Source organism: Rhinatrema bivittatum, chromosome 11, assembly GCF_901001135.1.
Source record: "Rhinatrema bivittatum chromosome 11, aRhiBiv1.1, whole genome shotgun sequence".
Classification (NCBI taxonomy): domain Eukaryota; kingdom Metazoa; phylum Chordata; class Amphibia; order Gymnophiona; family Rhinatrematidae; genus Rhinatrema; species Rhinatrema bivittatum.
Window position 1 is genome coordinate 36081902 of NC_042625.1, and position 23112 is coordinate 36105013.

General features: G+C 46.8%; 1 protein-coding gene across 1 annotated transcript in view; it reads left to right on the top strand.

Moving 5' to 3' along the window:
• Positions 1-23112, top strand: part of DNAH10 (dynein axonemal heavy chain 10) — a 952322-nt gene that overhangs the window by 432551 nt on the left and 496659 nt on the right. Inside the window, 2 exon segments of the mRNA XM_029571350.1 lie at positions 13903-14172; positions 14253-14436. Of these exon segments, the coding sequence (XP_029427210.1) occupies positions 13903-14172; positions 14253-14436 (454 nt within the window).

Below are 23112 nucleotides of genomic sequence, written 5' to 3' on the forward strand. Positions count from 1 at the left end.
CGGGAGACGTGTCGACTTCTCGTGCCTCCCTGGCGGTTGATGTACGCTACCGTAGTTGTGTTGTCTGAGAGAATGCGCACCACTTGGTCTCGGACTAAGGGGAGGAAACGGTGCAGCGCCAGCCAAACCGTCCTTGTCTCCAGCAGTTGATGGGCCATGTCGCCTGGAGGGGAGTCCATTGCCCCTGAGTCGATTGCATCCTGCACACAGCTCCCCAGCTGTCCAGATCCACCCCTTTCAACAGGTGGTCCAGGCTGGTCCACCAGTGCAGGCTGTGTCTGGCCAGGTCCAGGAGTGGAAGAGAAGCCTGAAAATCTCAGGACAACCGGTTTCCAGCAAGAAAGTAACGCCTGTTGTAATGGACGCATATGGGCAAAAGCCCACGGCACTAAGTCTATAGTGGAAGCCATGGATCCCAGCACCTGAAGGTAGTCCCAGGCCGTGGGAATGGGGAGATCCTGGAAGTGTAGGACCTGAGCTATGAGAGAATCTGCCCGATCCTGGCGTAGGAAGACTTTCCCCTGTCTGGTGTTGAAGTGTGCTCCTAGGAAATCATTCGTCTGTGAGGGGGTGAGATGGCTCTTGGCAAGGTTGACGACCCATCCCAAGGAGCGCAGGAGGTGGAGAACCCTGTCACCAGCCTGTTGGTACATTTCTCTGGACTTCGCCCAGAGGAGCCAGTCATCCAGATAAGGATGAACTAGGATTCCCTCCTTTCGGAGAGCGGCGGCTACCACTATCATGACTTTGGTAAATGTCCTTGGTGCGTTCGCCAGACCAAATGGCAGAGCCTGAAATTGAAAATGCTGTCCGAGAATCTTGAAGCGAAGGAAGCGTTGATGGGCTTGAAGTATAGGAATATGTAGATAAGCCTCCGTCAAGTCCAGTGAGGCCAGAAACTCCCTGTGTGGACTACCGCGATCACCGAACGCACGTTCCATCCGGAAATGCGGGATCTTGAGGGCCCTGTTGACCATCTTGAGGTCGAGGATTGGACGGAAGGAGCCCTCCTTCTGGGAACCACGAAGTAGATGGAGTAGTGGCCTGACCCTTGCTCCAGCAAGGGCACTGGGAGGATGGCCCCCAATCCCAGAAGACAATCCAGCGTCTGCCTTACAATGACTTGCGTCGCACCAGGCCACAGGGGGAGAAGACAAACCGGTCTCTTAGATGCCGAGCAAATTCTAACGCGTAGCCATGATTTATGATATCCAAGACTCACTGGTCTGAGGTGATCTTGACCCAAGACCCCCTATCTTGGGAGTTGAAGAGTGGTCAGCAATACTTCATTGTGTGACTTGGGAGTCCCTTGGCGGGGTGATCCTTGGATTGTCTTCGGCCACGAAAGGAATGGACCAGGACTGTGATCGAGAGGAGGCTGGCCTCTGAGAACTGATCTGGACTGACGAAAACTACGCTGGCCCCTGAAGCGAGTGTGATTTGAGCTGAAGGTCCTGTAACTCAGAGGTTTATCTTCGGGCAACTTATGCACTTTATTCTCTCCAAGGGACTGGATGAGCTGTTCCAATTCTTCACCAAAGAGCAATTTGCCCTTGAAAGGCAAGGATCCGAGCCGAACTTTGGAGGAAGAATCTGCTGACCAATTTTGGAGCCAAAGAAGGCGTCTTGCTGAGATGGCAGAGACCATGGATCTGGCCAGGACTCAGAGGAGATCATACAGAGCATCCGCCCCATATGCAATTGCCGCCTCCAGGCGGTCCGCCTGCCATGCTTCGTCAGGGGGCAACTCTTGAGCCTCTAACAATTGCTGCATCCAACCTAGTCCCACTCGTTGCATGAGAGAGCTGCAGACCGCTGCTCGGACCCCAAGAGCAGATTCTTTTCAAATACACTTCAAGTTTACGATCCTGGATGTCTTATAGCGTGGTACCGCCAGTAACCGGGATAGTTGTCCTCTTTGTGACCACAGACACCGATGCATCAACGCTGGGTACTTTGAGAAAATCCAAAGATTCTTCTGGAAGTGGATAAAGCTTGTCCATTGCTCTGCCAACCCTGAGAGAACCATCAGGAACATCCCACTCTCTTGACAATAATTGGAGAAGCCTGGGATGAAAAGGAAAAGTCTTCGCCGGTGGATGGAGACCCGCCAGGACAGGGTCCCCCTTCCTCCCAGTCATATTGGGCACAGCAGGCTCTTGCGGAGCCTCAATATCTAATTCCTCCAGGACCTGGGGGATGAGGGGGTCCAATTCGTCCCTCTGAAAAAGCCGTAAGACGCGGGGTCATCCCCTTCCAGTTGTGGTGTCAGCTCATCCAGGTCCACATCAGGATTCTGAGGAGGAGGGGGGGGGGGTCTGGATTGGGGGGTTGTGAGACCACCCGTACCTTAGAGGCTCCAGTTCCCGGTAATTGGGTGACCCCTGCCCCTGGAATTACAGGTGGTGCAGGAACTTGAATGAGGTCTGGAGAATCCCCTCTCCCTTCAATCCTGGGGATTTGGGGTGGGGGAGGGATAGCTGCTGCATCTTGAGAGAGGTGAGCTAAATAGGCATTATAAATAAGCAAAATAAACTCCAGGGAGAATGGCCGTGGGGGGGCCCACATTCAGCTGCCCCGATGTTAAATTTGCCTCGGATGGGACTGCCGGAGTTAGAATCGTGGAGGGGCGAAGATCCGGAGTCGGCAGAGCGATCGGGAGGGAGAGAAGCAGGCAGCTACCCGCCGTTCCTTCTTCAGTCGGGAACGGGGCCGACCTCTCAGCAGGCAGGTGCACCGAAGCGCATGAAAAAGAAAGTCTCCCTTGCCTCGAGGAGCCCTCCCCATGGGGAAGGCACCTCGCACATAGGCCCTCGCGGGAGAGTCGGGACCTGGACTCCCCGCAGGCGGAACATCGCATTGGGACGCGGCATGGGAGAGAGAGACAGAACTATTAAGTTCACTTGGAGAATCCTGCTATTAAGTTCACTTAGAGAATAGCCACTGCCATTAGCAATGGTAACATGGAATAGGCTTAGTTTTGGGTACTTGCCAGGTTCTTATGGCCTGGATTGGCCACTGTTGGAAACAGGATGCTGGGCTTGATGGACCCTTGGTTTGACCCAGTATGGCATTTTCTTATGTTCTTAACTAAAACTCTCCTGGAGGCTGTCAGCAGCAGCAAGACAGGAGACAGAGGAATAGCACTTCTCTGTCTCAGCTGCCCCAAGGAAGCGACATCTCAGGGTGGGCTGCTGGGGGGGTAGAGGTCAGATCCACCAACATGCACCCCAGGACAGCTAACTTAACAAAGCTGAAAGGAAAAAAGTACAAAAACTTACCCCCAATGCAGAAAAAACAATTAAAAACTGTCCCTGATAGTTCTGCCTGCAAGCTCAGATGGGAATAAATTAAGAACACTGAAACTTCTCTCTCTTTTTTTTTTTTTAAAAGTTGATCCATACAGGAAAAAAGAACAACACAGGAAAGGAAAGGAAAGAAAACACCTATCCAAACTATTCTGGGGAACCGCATGTGCCACCTTTCATCTGCTGGAGTCAGAGTAATACTGAAGGGACGCAGAGGGCGCTCCAACCTATTAGGGGCTGTCCTTACAGTTTTGCTCTGACTCCATCTGCTGGAAGGGGGACATAACCCACTGTCTAGACTGATCCGGGTACGTACAGGGAAACAGGTTTTACCTGAATAAATCTTAGCCATTCAAAATAACCCCACTTGGATCAATTTTTGCAGATAAAATTGCTACCTGCACCAATTTAGTCAGATAAGAAAGGGACTGGTTCAAGATTTTCTATAGCAGACTTTTACAATGTAGTCAAGTAGTGCAATATTCAATGCTACATAGCTAAGTTAGTGCAGACAGATGATTCAGAGGAGCTGAAACAAATCTTAGTGAAACTGTAAGATGTACTAGGGCAGATTGACAAATCACCTGGACTAGATGGTATACATCCCAAAGTGCTGAAGGAACTGAAAAATGAAATTGCAGGCTTAGTAATTTGTAATCTATCATTAAAATCAGCTATGGTACCTGAAGATTGGAGGGTGGCCAATATTAACACTGTTTTTTAGTAAAGGTTCCAGGAGTGATCAGAGAAACTAGATTGGTGAGCCTGACGTCACTGCCAGGAAAATGGTTGAAACTATTCTAAAAATCAAAATTACTCAACATAGTTTAATGGGAAAAAGTCAACATGGAATTAGCCAAGAAACGTCTTGCCTCACCAACTTGCTACATTTTTTTGAAGGCATGAATAAACGTGGTTAAAAGTGAGCCAGATGATATAGTGTATCTGGATTTTCAGAAAGTGTTTGACAAAGTACCTTATGAGTGGCTCTTAAGGAAATTAAAAATTCATGGAATAGGAGGCAAAGTTCTATTGTGGATTGAGAACTGGTTAAAAGAAAGAAAACAGAGAGTAGGGCTAAATGGTAAATGTTTTTCAATGGAGAAAGTTGAATAGAGAAGTGCCCTAGGGATCTGTACTTGCCAAGTAGTTGTGACTTGGATTGGCCACTGTTGGAGACAGGATACTGGGCTTTATGGACCCTTGGTCTGACCCAGTATGACATATCTTATATTTTTATGACCTCTGCTTTTTAACACATTTATAAATGGTCTAGAGATGTGAACAACAAGTGAGATGATCAAATTTGTTGATGATACAAAATTATTCAAAATTGTTAAATCACAAGAGGATTGTAACAACTTGCAAAAGGACTTTGTGAAACTAGAAAACCGGGCATCCAAATGGCAGATTTATTTATTTTATTTATATATTTAGGTGTTTTATATAACATCATTCCAAAAGAAGATCACAACAGTTTACAAACTCAGCATTCTTATGCTTGGTCAACATTCACTTTCTAGCTCAAAAATCATTCAACACTGCAGCAAATACATAGGTCATTCTCACAGGACAAGCAGGATGGTAGTCCTCACAAATGGGTGACATCGAGGATGGAGCCCTGTACGGAAAACTTTTCTGTCAAAGTTTCAACAAGCTTTGACTGACACTGGCACACTGGGTGCACTGAGCATGCCCAGCCTGCAATTATCCCTGTGAGCCACAGGTGTCTCCCTCAGTCTTCTTTTTTCCGCTCTGCAGTCAGCATAGCGGTTGGAGCTCTGTGAGGATTTTTTAACTAATTACCTCATGGAAACACTTAACTTTTCACTTCAAAAAACACTTTTCCCTGCACAGGTCTCCCTCCGCGTACGTTTTTACGACGCTCGGTGAGTACTAATTCTTATTTTTCGGTCTGTTCCTGTCACTATCTTAAGGCTGTTAACTGACTGAAGCCTTCCCTTCCCCCATTTTTCAGTTAGCTTTAAACAGCTTGCGAGTATCTCTGTGACACTCTGCTTGCTTATGCTAGTGGGGTAGGGATTTTTTCCTTAACTTTAGGACCTCTGTAGCTTCAAGTCCTTCGTTCCCTGGTACCCTCACGCAGTCGATACCCTATCGCTACAAAACCGGACCCTCCTAAACCGCCCTGGGCTTTTATATGTCATCAGCGCCCCTCCCCCCACGGTGCCCTGATGCCTTTATCCATGTTTTTTGCTTTTCAGTGCTACCAGGCTTTTTCCTCCTACGCACTGTTTTTTTTTCCTTGGGCTTCCTCGGTGCCGTCCCTACCCGGATGCATGCCATTGACGCACACGCTGTTAGTCACTGCCATGCATACTCGGGTCACCGCCACCGCTGCCCGAGACACTTTTTAACGATCCCAGGGTCACTTCATCGATGCCACCCCCCCTTTTTGGGATGCCATCGATGCCCCATCCTCCCCACCGATGTCCAGCCCTTTTCCATCGGTGGGCATCGGTGCCACATCGATTCGTCGGTGGGCATCGATGCCGGATGGTGCCCATCGGTGGACATCGGTGCCGGATGGTCCCCATCGATGGACATCGGTGCCGGATGGCCGTCCGTCGATGGCATCGGTGCCAGGTCCTTTTGCATCGATGGACACCGATGCCCAGGTGTTTCATCCATGGGCATCTATGTTAGAATGCATCCATCGAGGGCAGTCGATGCCAGGCTGCTCCCATCGGTGAAATTCGATGCCCAGGTGGGTCCCATCGGTGGGTATCCATGCCGGCTCGATTCCGTGGATGGGCGTTGATGCCAATGCCAGCCTTATGGCTGGCATCGATGCCCATGCCGATTTCAGGACTGGCGTTGATGCCGGGATGGAATTCATCGACTGGGAGATCCATGCCATCGATTCCATACGTGTCCATATCGATGCCACCGACACACGTGTCTGGGGGACCGATGCCATGTACACTTGGAAATCTGAGTCTGTCCAAATCGATACCGTCAACGTCTGTGGCCCTATAGTTGATGCCCGTGGCCATGCCACAAACGGCATAAATGCCCGCCTCCATGCATCGATGCCCTCGACACCTCCGTTTTCCTTCGGTGTCCTTGACGCCCTATTGATTCGACTTCGACTCAGTCGATGCCGGTATCTTTTTCAATAACGGCAATGTTTTTCGATTATTCGATTCCACATCGTTTCAAAGATACCTATGCCACTGCTGTCAGTGCCCGTCACTGTCATCATTCTCCTGTCCAGTCATCGACGATGATATCCTCGAAGCCCCTTAGGTTGCCTTCAATATCATCAATACCGACATAGCACCGCCACATAATACCCTCGCCTCCTCACATTGCTCCACGCTTTGGGTTCTTTTTTAAGCCCCGTATTAGCTTAAGACACTCCATTGTGTCAGGAGCAGAGCAGGCGTGCTGACAGTTCGTCATCGATCGCCTTCCAGGACGACGAGGGCTTCCATCTCGGCGCTGGGGAAAGACCGGGCCGAGCACCGTGGCACCCATCATCGCCAACATCGTGATCGTCCGCCGCTAACGCCATCCAGCACATCGGTGCCATCCTTCTCCAGGCTGGACAACGCTCGGGCAGAGCGACATCACCACTGCCATCAGCACTGTTCCTACAGTTTTGGCAGTCCTTGGTGATCCAGAACTTCCGGATCCAGGTCCGACAGCTTCTGCATTGGCGTCACGACACATCGAGCCGCTGTGACGAGGGAAGGGAACATGAGTTCCGTTAGGGCTCCTCTGTTCCTGGCGTGCCCCACCGTCAAGTGGTGTGGGACTATGGCCATCTGTTACACTTAGCAGTCTAAACGCCACTCACGCCTGGCCTGTCTCCTCTGTACCTGTGCCACCATACCGGGTTTCAGAGCGAGATGGACGTTTACGTCCCCGGCCTTACCCTCGAGGACTCCGGAGACCGTCGGAGTCAACAATCTTCACCGGCTTGTCTTGCGGCGATCCACGTCGGATGGTAAGTACCCGCTTCGGCGGCATTCCCATAGAGTTGTGTTCTCCCATTCGGACCGTGGGTTCGAAAAGTTCTGGGTCATGTGCCTTTTAGAACTGTATTAGTGTCACATATCGCTATGTTAGCTATGTTAGCCACAATATCAGGAGAACCCCTCTATCTTCTTGGGATTGCAGCAGGGCTTCTTCTCTTGTCAGTAACAAGTCCCTGTGCCGACCAATGCTCTGACTCTTGGTTCCCTCCCAACCAAGGTCCAGCTGCATTGGCTGATCTGCTAAACATGAGATTCAGCAACCATTGCCCCATGTACAAGTCCACCTTGAGGCCTGGCCACAGGTCTCAGTGTCTCCTTGTACAGCATACAGAAATGCGGGTACCACTTACCGCTCACACACCTGCAGGAGCCTACATGATATCCTCCATTGGGACACCTCCTGGTCTCCCATCTGGTCAGATATCAGAGCGGGCCACCCCACCTTGTACCAAAGTCCCGGTACACTCCCCCAGGCGCTACGAAGTGCAGAGGGGAGAAGGGAGGGGGGGTTGGGGAGTTTTAATTGCACTATTCTTTCTTTTAACAGAAAATAGTTACTCTCCGCACATCCTGGACCTAAGAAAATCCAACTTTCTTTAGACGTCACAGGTACAATGGTATCTTTGGTTACCATCACTCCATACTGCAGTAAGTACATTATTTTAATGTTTCTATGTGCTTTATGGTGAGTCAACATTACAACCCCAAGCTCTGCCGCTGGCACCAGCTTCGGTAAGTGAACTGTCTCTTGCATCACTGTTGGTGAATGCTGTTTTCTCTGCGGAGTGTAACATCATTCACTTTCCTTGCATAGACTACTGCTAACCACTTTCAGTACATGCAAGGAGCTCTCACTTTTTTCAGGACTCACTATACATTTACTAACTGGGATTACTGTCACTGCCATAAATCCCTTCTGTAACACTTCTGGACACCACAGTCTTAAGACCCTCTTGTCCAGCATGCGCACAGACATTCTGATACATTGTTATATGTCCCTGCGCATATTTTCCATAACCTCAGCCTTTCAACTTTTCATGGTTGGGCTATGGGGTTTCTTCCCACTATGCATTTTTCTCATAATTCAAAACTGCTATGGGTTATATTCAGTGACATTCTATACTCAATGGACCTAAGTGGTTTCATTGCTTTCGTCCCTGATTCTTATCCCAGTTCGAACTAGGACCTAGTCTCCTTCGACTCATGCTCGCAATTCCTTAGGGTTATAAAGTTTCTCCTGAAAGCTGTCAACCCATTATGCATCTATTGCACTCCAGCATAGTTTCTCATAAACTTCCTGGACGTTGCACCCATGAGTTATGCCCTTATGCCTTCCAATACTGCTTTTGCAACAATTCTTTGTGCATACAGACAGACAGCATAGGGACAATGTGCTTTCCAACTCATAAGCACGCATTACCTCTTAGCTGCTCTGCTAGACAGCTGCGCAGCTCTACCCTTGGCCCTTGTTCACTTCATGCGTCCTTGGGCCACATATCTAAGAGATTTAATGAACGCTGTATCTGACCTTCTCCACGTAGGTTCTATCCTCTCGAATGGTCTCAATTACATGTGTACAGGGCAAATCTTTTAACGCTGAGTTTAACTAAACTTTCCTCGGCGTCTGCATCATTCCATACGATGCACAGGTTCTGCTCCCTGCACATGTTTCCTATGCGTTCCCTTAGATGCCTTTTCTTCCATCAAAGGCCTCTTCAATATATCTCTTCTGCTGCCTCTCGTAGCCAGCATTCTTCTAATGTTGAACTGGGATGGGGTTCAGTATTCTTTTCCCCACTCCCTGACTGAGATCAGTATGCTTTCCCATACTTCTCAATCCATCATATCAGTAACCTTTATTCTCTCACCAGTCAGTCCCAAATCATAGACTTACTGATGTTCTTAGGTTCTGGTAGCGTCACAAAACCTTCTAAACATAAATCTTGCCGTTTAATATGGCAGGCTTTACCTCCTGACGCTAAAAAAAAAAAAAAAAAAAAAAAAAGAGGTATTACCCCTTTTACTTTTCCACCATTTTTTCTTACTCCCTCGGATTCTGTTCTCCAGACATCCTCCACATAGATACACCTTTCTCTTAGGAGGTGTATCGTTTTGGGAGTTGGGTTCCCGTTTTCGGTACTCCTCTCTGAGTCGCTTACCATGGATTATCCACTGATCAAGCCGCCTCTATTTCTCTAATCACGGAATGAACATATATATTCTCCTTATAAGTCTCATACATTCTACGTTTGAGCCTTTCCATTCCTCTCTTCCACAGTTTGGCAAGGGAACTTCTTTCCCTCTTAATGTCATTCCTGCCAGCAGGGTCCGTGAGTTATGCACTCTTTCCATACTCACCTGACTCCGTTCCTCTGCCACTGAGTAGTTCTACGCATTCAACTTTCTATCCTTTTCAGGTAGATGTTGTATCTCCTTTCCTCAGGAGATACTCTATTAATTTTTCCTAACCTCTCTCTCTCGCCCTAGGGAGAGAGTGGGTTTTCCACATTCCTGGACAGTAATGCTGCGCTTACATTCTATCTACATTGCACTGCATTCCATGTGAATTCCACTTGACTCTTTCCTTCATGCAAGGGTCAAGCTGCTACTTCCAGTGGCCACACAGACCTAATCCTTCTGATTAAGTGGTCTATATTTCCTTTCCTACCAACAAGCAGACATTTCACTACAACACTGTGGGTATCCACATACTGTTGTGTCCGTCTTAGCCTTAACAGCTTCCCTTTGGTTACTGCTGCTTGTACTTTTTATCAGGTTGCAGCCTGGAGTCCTCTCCATACCTTCGCAGCCTATTATTGCTTACATTTGACTAGCCGGCATGCTCCATGTTTGGCCAGTCCGCCTACTCTTACTTTTTCAATTCACTACCCAACATCCTTCCACGAACCCATTATGGTGTTGCGGATGCCCTCCGTTCCCATTTCCACCTCAGTCGTTACGCCTTTGCGCATCTGCGGTGTATCTGGTGCATTCCCGGGCATCCTCAGCTCGGTACTCACCCATTTGTGAGGACTACCATCCTGCTTGTCCTGTGAGAAAGCAAATGTTGCTTACCTGATGTAACAGGTGTTCTCACCGGACAGCAGGATGTTAGTCCTCATGAAACCCGCCCGCCACCCCGCGGAGTTGGGTCTGTAAACTTTTATTTTAGTTTCGGCTGCGGCTTTTAGCTATAAGACGAGACTGAGGGAGACACCTGTGGCTCACAGGGATAATTGCAGGCTGGGCATGCTCAGTGCACCCAGTGTGCCAGTGTCAGTCAAAGCTTGTTGAAACTTTGACAGAAAAGTTTTCCGTACAGGGCTCCATCCTCGATGTCACCCATTCGTGAGGACTAACATCCTGCTGTCTGGTGAGAACACCTGTTACATCAGGTAAGCAACATTTGCTTATTCAAATAGTTTGTAGGTCAACACAAGGGTATATACAAATTCTAATTCTACTATCATTTCACTTTACATCATTCATTATTCCAGGACAAGCAGGATGCTAGTCCTCACATATGGGTGATGTCACTGACGGAGCCCTATCCCGGAAAATTTTCTGTCAAAGTTTCTAGAAACGTTTGACTGGCATCCTGAGCCTACTGAGTATGCCCAGCATGCCATGATCTCTCGAGCCACAGGGGTCTCCCTTCAGTCTTCTTTTTTCCACGAAGCTGTTAGCCTTGCGGTTATAGGAATCCAGTGTGGTGAATTTTCACTACACAAAAAAGCTTAAAAACTCGTAAAAATTTAAAGCGCCTTAGGGGTCTCCCTTTTTTTCCATTGTCGGTAAGTCTTTACATTTTTCCAGTCAGTTTCGTTACCGCTAAACCTTGTCAGAAGGTCGTCGACGGCTGTCCGGCCTTCGCTATGGTGACGGGTTTCAAAAAATGCCCGAATTGTTTCCGCACTATGTCCATAACAGACCCACATATCGAGTGTGTACTTTGCCTCAGCGAGGAACATGACATTTCGACGTGCCCAAGATGCGCCGAGATGATGCTGAAAGGCAGAAGACTGCACATGGAGAAAATGGAACATTTATTCCATCTTCAACTAATGCTGTCGACTTCAACTTCCACTCAGTCGTCTCCGGCTAGAGCGATTTGGAAGGTCGTTCTCAAAACAAAATGTAGATCGGATGAAGCAGGTGATTGGACTTCACCGACCCCTTCAAAATCATCGATAAAGTCTACATCTGTCATCGAAAAAGGTGTCGAACATTGCAGAAACATCGTCATCAACACCAGAGGCCTCACGATCCTGAAGTGGATCCGATAACCGGAGTTCCATCGACAAGTCTCGAATCAACTCCAAAGAAGCCTCGGAGAGAGGACTCTCCATGTCCACCGAGGCCTTCGACTCCTAGGCGATCCCCACCGATAACGGTGCCGGGAACCGTACCTCCACAGGCCCCTGCGGAGGTACTGGTATCACCTTCGCTGCCTCTCCCCATAGCTGCTCTGGTTTCACCGGCTATGAGGGCAGAACTGGATGGTTACATGGTTCCAGGTACTTAGGAAAGTAAGTTTATTTGAGCAATAGGAGGTTAGAACAAATAAAATCAGATCATACAGAAGTAATGGTAGATAACAATTGCTACATATCTATCTGTCTATCTATCTTTCTATCTATCTATAGCATACATGTTTCCAAAGGATCAGACTGTGCTATCGCATCCAGAAGCACGCTCTCCCTTCTCTCTCTAGCTGTTATTATTTTTTTTTACACTAAATGCTTGGGAAAAGCAGCTATGTTCCCTCCCTCTGAGTTCTTTTCAATCTCAGGTGCCGCTATATGGCCTTCACTCTCTCTCAGGCTTTAGTATAGGTTAATTGCTTGCTTTCTCATCATAGACTTACTAAAATCAACAGACTCTTGCCTGTTCTTAAGCATTTCACAGTGCAAAACAGAGTTCACTCAGAGGTTGGCCTGTGACCTTCAAACTAGACTGTGTCTGGGTAAGAACTGATCCACACGGCCCAACCTCCACACATATCCTCAGCCAAAGTAACATAAAATAACTCCAATAACTTGTGACCTGTATTGGCCACTGTTGGAAACCGGATACTGGGCTTGATGGACATTTGATTTGACCCAGTATGGCAAATCTTAAGAACATAAGAACATGCCATACTGGGTCAGACCAAGGGTCCATCAAGCCCAGCATCCTGTTTCCAACAATGGCCAATCCAGGCCATAAGAACCTGGCAAGTACCCAAAAACTAAGTCTATTCCATGTTACCGTTGCTAGTAATAGCAGTGGCTATTTTTCTAAGTCAACTTAATTAATAGCAGGTAATGGACTTCACCTCCAAGAACTTATCCAATCCTTTTTTAAACACAGCTACACTAACTGCACTAACCACATCCTCTGGCAACAAATTCCAGAGTTTGTGTGTTGCGTGAAAAAGAACTTTCTCCGATTAGTTTTAAATGTGCCACATGCTAACTTCCCCCTAGTCTCTCTATTATCCGAAAGAGTAAATAACCAATTCACATCTACCCGTTGTAGACCTCTCATGATTTTAAACCTCTATCATATCCCCCCTCAGCTGTCTCTTCTCCAAGCTGAAAAGTCCTAACCTCTTTAGTCCTTCCTCATAAGGGAGCTGTTCCATTCCCCTTATCATTTTGATATCCCTTCTCTGTACCTTCTCCATTGCAATTATATCTTTTTTGAGATGCGGTGACCAGAATTGTACACAGTATTCGAGGTGCGGTCTCACCATGGAGTGATACAGAGGCATTATGACATTTTCTGTTTTATTCATCATTCCCTTTCTAATAATTCCCAACATTCTGTTTGCTTTTTTGACTGTCGCAGCACACTGAACCGATGATTTCAATGTGTTATCCACTATGACGCCTAGATCTCTTTCTTGGGTAGTAGCACCTAATATGGAACCTAACATTGTGTAACTATAGCATGGGTTATTTTTCCCTATATGCATCACCTTGCACTTATCCCCATTAAATATCAACTGCCATGTCGATGCCCAATTTTCCAGTCTCACAAGGTCTTCCTGCAATTCTTGTTTTCTTATAATCCCTAATTACAATAACTGCTAAAATCATCAAATGGCTGTGTAAGGAACAAAATTAAGGGTGGATGAACTAAAACCAGGCTATATTATGTGAGATCAAATTTAAAACAGTTTAGATGCCTAATTTTGGGAGTTAGGCCCCTAAATTAACACTTTTGAAAATGTATTGGGGACAAGTACATAAATTTAGCTAGCTAGTTTTACTAGGCTCCTAAATTTAGGACCCTAAAAAGTTGATGGCGTATTTTCAGTGCTAGGCACTTAATTTAGGGCCAGATTTACTAAGGCTTTTCTCCCATTCTGTGTCTATGGGAAAACTGCTTAGAGAATTAGGCCCTTAGATGCTAAATGTAGGAAAATGAATAGTAGGCCTAAATTTAGGGACCTAAGTTTTAGGGTCCCTAAATTTATTGAATTTTCAACTGAAAATAGATACCTAAATTAGGGTCCAAATGTGCATCCTCTGGGTTTTTTTTATCTTCTATGTGATTTGTAGTTTTAACACAATTTCTGTCAAATCAGTGTTCTTTGTACATAGGGTTGACTGGATGCTGGCATACCAGGGGATGGTAGTGCTTGCTGCTAATCAAGTCTGGTGGACCTGGGAAGTTGAAGATGTTTTTAACAAAGTGAAGAAAGGAGAGAAACAGGCATTAAAAAATTATGCCAAGAAAATGCATGAACAAATTGATGAACTGGTAACTCGTATCACTAAACCACTAAGCACAAATGATCGGAAAAAATACAATACGGTTCTCATCATCGATGTCCATGCACGGGATATAGTTGATATTTTTGTAAGAGACAGGTAAGGTGATAACTATAAAGAAAAGACAAGGTTATTTCATTAAAATTTTTGCTTAATATTGATATATTTTTCTCACCTAGTATTATGGATGCTCGGGAGTTTGAATGGGAAAGTCAGCTTCGGTTTTACTGGGACCGAGAGCCAGATGAATTGAATGTACGGCAGTGTACTGGGACTTTTGGTTACGGTTATGAATACATGGGCTTGAATGGGCGACTAGTCATTACGCCACTCACGGACCGAATATATCTCACACTCACACAGGTAAAGTATTGCAAACAATGAGAAATGTCATAATTCTTGTTGATTTCAGTTGCTAGGGTTCTATTTATTGTTGCTTTCTTATCTATCTTTTAGTCCTTCAAAGCTCAAGGTAATATGAGTATTATGTGAACTAAATTAGTTTAAAACACATATTAAACAATTACATGGGAAAGAAGTTATCTGTGGCTACATCTGTGTTGTTAGAGTTATTTGATTATTGGTGCTGGCAGAATGTGCCTTAAATATTTCTACAACATTGGTGATCACAGCCTTCCATTTGACCGAGACTCTCTTAGCTAAGTACTGCTGTGGTTTATCATTGGCTTTTGTACCCACAACACTTGGTTCCCAAGTTGTCTCTTGACCAAATTCTAGCCATGCTAGTTTCTGATTGATGACAGGTTTGTAATCACACAGGCAATGTAGCTGGGAATTTGATTATATTATGTTGTTATCAAAGTATCATGTATCCTCCCACATGGTAGTCCTCACATATGAGTGACGTCACTGGACGGAGCCCTATCATGGAAAACTTTTCTGTCAAAGTTTCTAGAAAGCTTTGACTGGCACACTCAGCATGCTCAGCATGCCATGATCCCTGTGTCCACAGGGGTCTCCCTTCAGTCTCTTTTTTTTTCCGCGATGCAGTTTGCCTCGCGTTTAGGAGCTCTGTGAGATTTTTCTTACAACTTTTCCTCATGGAAACACTTGAAGTTTTACTTCACAAATAATTTTTCCCTACATGGGTCTCCCTTCGCGTACATTTCATTGATGCTCGGTGAGTACTATCCCTGTTTTTCAGTTGGTTTTTGTCACCTCATTAACGGTTCCCCCGGGTTACCAACCGAATTGCAGCCTTCTTTTCACTCTCAGTCTGCCCCACGATACCTGCGGGTGTCCTTGCTGCGAACCTCCACTGAGTCCATCGGGGCTAGAGGGTTTGGGACGTCCACAGTTCCCGTTGCCACCAGAGCCGCCGTAGATGCCGTCCATGCCCCGTCGGTGCCGTCGATACCTGTCGACTCTGTCCATGCTCCCATCGATGCTGTCGATGGCCCCTTCGAATTGATGCCTCAGGTGATGCCATTGGTGCTTCCGTCGATGACACCATCGATGCCGTCGATACTATCGAAGCCACCATCGTTACCTCCATCGATGCCCTCGACTAAAGAAAATGCTCCATACTTTGGGTTCTAAACCAGAGCCTGTTGTAATCCTTGGGCGACAAACAATGCCAAGAGCATTGGAGGCATGGTTACCGTCCGTCATCAATGCCATCCGAGATAGCGAGGGTATCTTCCTTGGTGCTGGAGAATGACCGGGTCTCGCACCGTGGGAATCATAGTCACCGGCACAGTGACTGTCCATCACCAACGCCATCCATGACATCGGTGGCATCTTCCTCGGTGCTGGAGAATGACTGGGCCAAGCACCGAGGGAAACATTGTTACTGCCAAGGTAACTGTTGTCGACCCCATTCTGGACATCGGTGGCAACTTCCTCGGAGCTGGAGAATGACCGGGACAAGCACCGAGGGAAACATCGTCACTGCCATGGTAACCGTCCGCTACCTTCACCATTCTGGACATTGGTGGCAGTTTATTCGGTGCTGGAGAATGACTGGTCCGAGCACCAAGGGAAACATCATCGTCGGCACTGACGTGGTTCTGCTTTCGGTGCCGGCACTGATACCGCACCGGCATCAATTCCATTGAGCCAGTTGTAAAGCGGGCCCGGGTACAAGAGTCTCCATGCTCCGAGGCACTGAGGCGTTCCCACCGACACCGGTGCTGGGTACTGAGCCACCACAGATTCATGTGGAAGTGCCAGTAATGCCTAGCCTGTCTCCCCCTGTAGCTGCGCTACCTATACCAGCTTCCAGGGAGGAGCTGGACGTCCTCATCCATCAGGCTGTCATCGATGCATTCCAGAATGTACTAACACCAGAGCCATCGATGTTTGCACCGTTGTGGCACCAACTACCAATGACAGCCTAAGTCATCAATGCCGACTTGTCCTTCTGAGCCTGTACGAACCCCTATACCTATACCGGGATCCTCAAGGGGCGATGGGCACTCTAATCCCGCTTCGGCATCAATCCCATCGAGACCTAAGTTAAGGACGTGCCTGAAACCATCCCTTTTGACCTGGTGTTGCGACCGTCGGTCGGCGATGGCTTCGCCCCGCCTACCTTACTCTTCTTGCGGCTCCTCCCACTCACCTCGGACTACTGGCTGCCACAGCGTCTGTCTGCCGACCTCTCCGGCGTCCCCGGACCGACTTTGATGCTGCTTCCCCCATGTTCTTCCAAGGTACCATAGGGCGTGTGCGCGCATGCCGCCCTCATCTTTATTTCCTCATTGGTGCGTACCTCAGGGGCGACCCCCTGAGATGACGTCACGCTGCCCGGATATTTAAGCCTCCCTCTTTTGCTAGCTAATCGAGTTAGCAACTACTTGGATTACTACAGATGGGATTTGCTCTCATACCGAAGCTACTTTGCCACTCCAGAATTCTCTGGAACTCTTACTGCTAACGGGGTACCCGCTCCTCGGGGGCCTCTTCTGCTTCTTTCAGGTGCTATCAGGAAACCTGTACTCACTCCTTGAGGGCCCATGTTCCCTGAGTCACTGCCTGCATCTACAATCCTTTCTACTTGGAAGACTTCACTAACAGTATCAATCTGTGAGTACAACTACCAGTACTGCTTCCCTGGAACCAGGTACTCGCTCCTCCAGGGCCTGCCCTCTGTTCCAGTGCCAGACCTCTTGTCTAGTGGAACCGCTGTGTGAGTACAATACCATTGAGTCTCCCTGCTCTAAGGGATCAGGTACTCGCTCCTCGAGTGCCTGCTCTCCCTGTCTCAGAGCTTCACCTATTCTACCTGGGACTCTGTATATTTCTCACTGTGTACTCATAACTCTCAGTCTCTTTCCACTACAGCACAGCCAAGCAGAGGATCTGCTGTTCCAGCGTCCTGTGGGATACTCGCCCAGCCGGGCTCAACATCTTCTAACTACTGCCAACTCTGGTGGTTTCCAAAACTGTTTAAATAAAGATTCAATCTGTGTTTGTGTGTCCAGAGTCTAGCCTGACACCGTGGTCCCTCACGGGACTGCCCCCCATGGGCATGGTCGGCTGCCACGGTGTCCAAGGATCCACCCAAACACCAATAACCATAACACCTGGTTACTAAAAAGGACCAGAAGTTTCGGGAGGTTCTAGGTAGTAATATCTTCCAAGAACCATATTGGTGTCACATATTGCAATTTACCAGCTATGTTTGACCCAACACCAAGGGAACCTCTCTGCCATCCACATGAAATTCGAGCAACATGTGATTGCGAGCAACATGTGATTGCTTCGAAACGTCCTCCCGTTGCCAGCAACAGGACTCCGTACTACATGGTAACCTGGCTTACGGCCTCTGATTTGTGGCCCGAAGTCCAAGATAATCTAGTTGATCTGCCATGCATAATCTCTTCATGCACAAGCTCCAGCAGATAGTGGCTCAATTGCAAGACCGCTGCCTGACCATGTCGGTGCCGTCGATACCTGTAATCGCTCTCTATGTTTCATACAAATCGCTCTCTATGTTTCATACAAATCCTCCATCCTTGGCTAGAAAACCAGCGAAGGGGGATGCTAGAAGGACCTTTTGCCGCTCACGCTCCTGCATGAGACCAACGGGTATCCAGATCACAGCAGCTCCGCCAGTCGGGCAGGCTTCTGGAATTTTCTACCTTGCTAGAGAACAGAACGGTCCACCCCACTGAGGACCAGGGCTCAGGATACCGTTCCCCGGACACAAGGCAGAGGTTTTTAATCCCACTATTTCCTACTTTCAAAGAAAATAGGCGACCTCCACCCATCCTGGACCTCAGAAATCTCAATTTCTTCAGAAAGAAAAGTTCACAATGTCGTCTCTCGGCATCATGCTTCCCTTACTACAACAAGGGGGTTGCCTCTATTCTCTGTACTTTCTATACGCTTCATAGTGAGTCAATAACATTTTCAATACCAAGTTCACCTTTATCCACATGTTTATTAACTCCTTCATAAAAGTGAAGCAGATTTATGAGGCAAGACTTGTTTTGGGTAAAGCCATGCTGACTTTGTTCCATTAAACCATGTCTTTCTATATGTTCTGTGATTTTGATGTTTAGAACACTTTCCACTATTTTTCCTGGCACTGAAGTCAGGCTATAACCGGTCTGTAGTTTCCCGGATCGCCCCAGGAGCCCTTTTTAAATATTGGGGTTACAATAGCTATTCTCCAGTCTTCAGGTACAATGGATGATTTTAATGATAGGTTACAAATTTTTACTAATAGGTCTGAAATTTCATTTCTTAGTCCCTTCAGAACCCTGGGGTGTATACCATCCGGTCCAGGTGATTTACTACTCTTCAGTTTGTCAATCAGGCTTACCACATCTTCTAGGTTCACCCTAGAAGATGTGGTAAGATTTGGTTCAGTCCATCTGAATCATTACCCATGAAAACCTTCTTCAGTACGGGTACCTCCCCAACATCCTTTTCAGTAAACACCGAAGCAAAGAAATCATTTAATCTTTCCGCAATTGCCTTATCTTCTCTAAGTGTCCCTTTAACTCCTCGATCATCTAACGGTCCAACTGACTCCCTCACAGGCTTTCTGCTTTGGATATATTTTAAAACGTTTTTACTGTGAGTTTTTGCCTCTACGGCTAACTTCTTTTCAAATTCTCTCTTAGCCTGTCTTATCAATGTCTTACATTTAACTTGCCAATGCTTATGCATTATCCTATTTTCTTCTGTTGGATCCTTCTTCCAAAAGATCTTCATTCAAAAATTGGAAGAAGGATCCAACAGAAGAAAATAAGATAATTACGTTGACTTAGAAAATAGCCACTGCTATTACTAGCAACAGTAACATGGAATAGATTTAGTTTTTGGGTTCTTGCCAGGTTCTTCTGACCTGGATTGGCCACTGTTGGAAACAAGATGCTGGGCTTGATGGACCCTTGGTCTGACCCAGTATGGCATGTTCTTATGTTCTTATGATGTCTCCATCCCCACGAGTGGTCTCTGACTCCATGTGTAGCGAGCAAAATCTTCTCGCGCTGAGGTCAACCAACCATCGACCTCTTGCGTCCGAATCAAACCACAGAGTGGACAGATTCTGCTCCCTATACAAGCATACAAATGCGTTAGCCATGGGCACCTTTGCTCTCACCTACAAGAAAGGCCTCCTATAGGCGTCTCTTCCGATACCGCTTGTAGCCAAAACTCTCGTGAAGCTGCAGCAGTACAGGTTTTCAATGATTCTCATAACCCCATACTGGCCTCGACCAGTATGCTTCCCCTTACTTTTCAACCTATCACTCCAGGAATCAATTCGCCTGCTCACAGGCCAATCTCATAACACAGACTCGCTGATATTCTCAGGTACTTGTAGCTTTACAACAACCTTCAACACATAAGTCATGCCATTCGAAATGGGCAAGATTTACCAAATTACGTGCACAAAAAGGTATTGGCCCATTTTTCCTGCCCTACTCCATCTCTATTGGGCTATCTTGAATACCTTTTGGATTCTGGTCCCCAGACATCCTCCGCACGGGTACACCTCAGTTCCATCTCAGCATACCACCAGAGAGTAGGGGATGCCCTGTTAATGGCTCAACTCCTTATTAGTCGGCTTATCATGGATTTTCTACAACTTAAGCCTCCTCTACGATCGCTGGTTACAGAATGGCGCCTAAATGTAGTGCTTACAAGACTCATGCATTCCCCATTCAAGCCTTTGCATTCCTATAACATTAAAATTCTAACATGGAAAATTCTTTTCCTCGTAGCCATCACCTCTGCTAAAAGGGTCCGTGAGTTACAAGCCCTTGTTGCATACTCATCTGACACTAGGTTCCTCAGTGACCGAGTGGGCCTCCATACTCACCCTAATTTTCTTCTTACGGTGGACACTGCCTCTCACCTTACTCAGTCTATAGTCTGCCCACTCTTCCCAAGGCCTCTCTCTCTCACCAGGGCGAGAGGGTTTTTCACACCTTGGACTATAAGTGTGCACTTGCATTCTATCTAGACCACACTGCACTCCATACGAAATCCACCCAACTCTTGCTTCTTTGACAAAGACAAGCTGTGAGTACCAGTGGGCAAACAAACTCTCTCCAACTGGCTAGCAGACTGTATCGAATTCTGCTATGAGGAAGCAGGCCTTCCTCTCCAGTGGTGAGTGCAGGCACATTTTGTAAGGGCCATGGGAACAATGGTAGCATACTATCGTTCAGTACCAATTGCCGACATCTGCTAGGTTGCGACATGGAGCTCTCTTCACACATTCGCAGCCCTCTACTGCTTAGATAAAGAAGTCCGTCAAGACTCTGCTTTTGGCTATTCTGTCTTGCAGAACTTTGCTCCAGTATAATCCCCAACTCCTTCCACAACCACCTGCTGTAATTTCAGGCTGCCTCATCATTGCCAATAGCACCCCAATTATTGTGCCTGCTGCATGAGTTGTTTGCTCTTGGCCTGTTGAAATATGAGTCAGCATGTAGCTTGCTAATCACCCATATGTGAGGACTTCCATCCTGCTTGTCCTGGGAGAAAGCAGAGTTGCTTACCTGTAACAGGTGTTCTCCCAGGACAGCAGGATATAGTCCTCACGAAACCCACCCGCCACCCCGTGGAGTTGGGTCCGCTTACAGTTGATTTTATTTTTCGCTCGCACTTTTTTGCTACAAACGAGACTGAAGGGGAGACCCTGTGGACACAGGGATCATGGCATGCTGGGCATGCTCGGTGTGCCTGTCAAAGCTTTCCGTGATAGGGCTCCGTCCAGTGATGTCACCCTTATGAGGGGGGACTAAATCCTGCTGTCCTGGGAGAACACCTGTTACAGGTAAGCAACTCTGCTTTCTTAGCTTGAAATAATCTGTGGAAAATACCAAATATCAATATTCAAATGCTAGCTGGTTATCTATGTTAGCCAGATAGACAAATCTGGCTAACTTACCTCTAGGTTCATTGTTCTGCTATAATTATAATTATAGCTGAATGATGAGCCATGAAAAAAAGGGGTGGAGGGTAATAGTGAGCAGGCGGCCGCATCTTGGCGGTGCATTTTCGCCTGCTGCGGTTGCAGCCGCACTACACACTGTCAACCCCGTAGTGCCAATGTAATAGCTGTAGCTATTTCCAGTGCTATTGAGGGCGATAATGGGCAATACATTATCACTCGCAGCGCTACAGGCACCTAATTTACCTAAACCCCACCCAAACTCCTCTCCTTTCCCTTATTTACATTTTCAAATCGCGATGCGGTAGTTATCATGTGCGTTAGGGTGTTAACGCTTGTGATAACGGCCCATCACAATTTGATGAATGACCCCATTAGATGGGATATTCAGCAGTATTGTTATGCTTGCTAACTTATCTGGCTAAGTAGCGCTGCCTGATCCAACCATTGCCCGCCCACAACTTGTCCAGCTGTCTAGCGTTTGAATATTGACTTCACTGTGTTCTGGCTCACTATGACCAGTGCTATATTAATGATTGATTAATTTATTTCATGTAAATTCCACTTTTCAGGCACTTCAAAGTGGATTACACTCAGGTACTGTAGGTATTTCCCTATCCACTGTGTCACAGGCAAGGTCAGGTAAACACCAGTTTGAAAAATGGTGTTGACAGGCCCAGAGCTAGGCCTCCACTAACTACCGATGACAAATTTTAGAGGTGCGGGATGGGGGGTCAGGGGTCGGGGTGGAGATCTGCCTGCCTCCCCCAAACCACAGGCTTATTTTTTGGGTTGGGATGGGGGAAACCGCTAGACCCAGGGATATAACAATATTTGGATGGAGGGTGGGGAAGGAATGGGGAATTAAAAGAGAGGGGCCTAAGCCAAGGGGATTTCTTTTTGTGGCTTTAGCGGGAGGGGTAGGGAAAGGGAGTTGGCTGTCGCCACATATTTCCCTTGTATCCTTTTAGTCCTTTGGGGACCAGAGCTGTCTCGGTAGGCAATAGGGGTCACCAACGACCCTTGACATGATTTTGTATTAATTTGGGGAGGGGGAGACTATTTTCAGGCTCCATAGCCCTTTAATTTTCCCATGGGAAAATGTCTACAACTCCCTCAAATGTTCTAAAATAACGGGGCTGACTTATTTCAAAGCTATAACCTAATCCTCTTTTTATAAGCTCTCTTATTTGAAACCAATACCTGATCTCCTGGATTTTCGCACTGTACTTCAAGCATTACTCCTTTCAGAAATGGACTGCTGCAATTCACTCTGAGGTCGATATTCAAATGCCATTTAGATGGATAACTGAAAAGCAGTAGAAATTACGAAACATAGCTGAGTTGGTGTTTTTGTCCATTAAGATCCTTTGAGGAGATAAGTACCTTTTATGGGGGATTTTTTTTAATATTAAATGAATTATTTATGGTTGTTGCACTTTATGAAGAGATTGATGAGAAAAGTACCTGTTCCTATGAAACTTTTTTTCACGGGACTTTTCAATATATAACAGAAGAATTTATAAGAGTGTTTTTTCCAGTGATGGCAGCTTAAAGAGCTGAGCACCATAAATTATTTTCTGGAGGTGCATTGTCTGATGTTTTTTCCTTTACGTTGTTTACATTTTTAATAGTGAAGGCTCTTTAATTTTGGAAAAAAA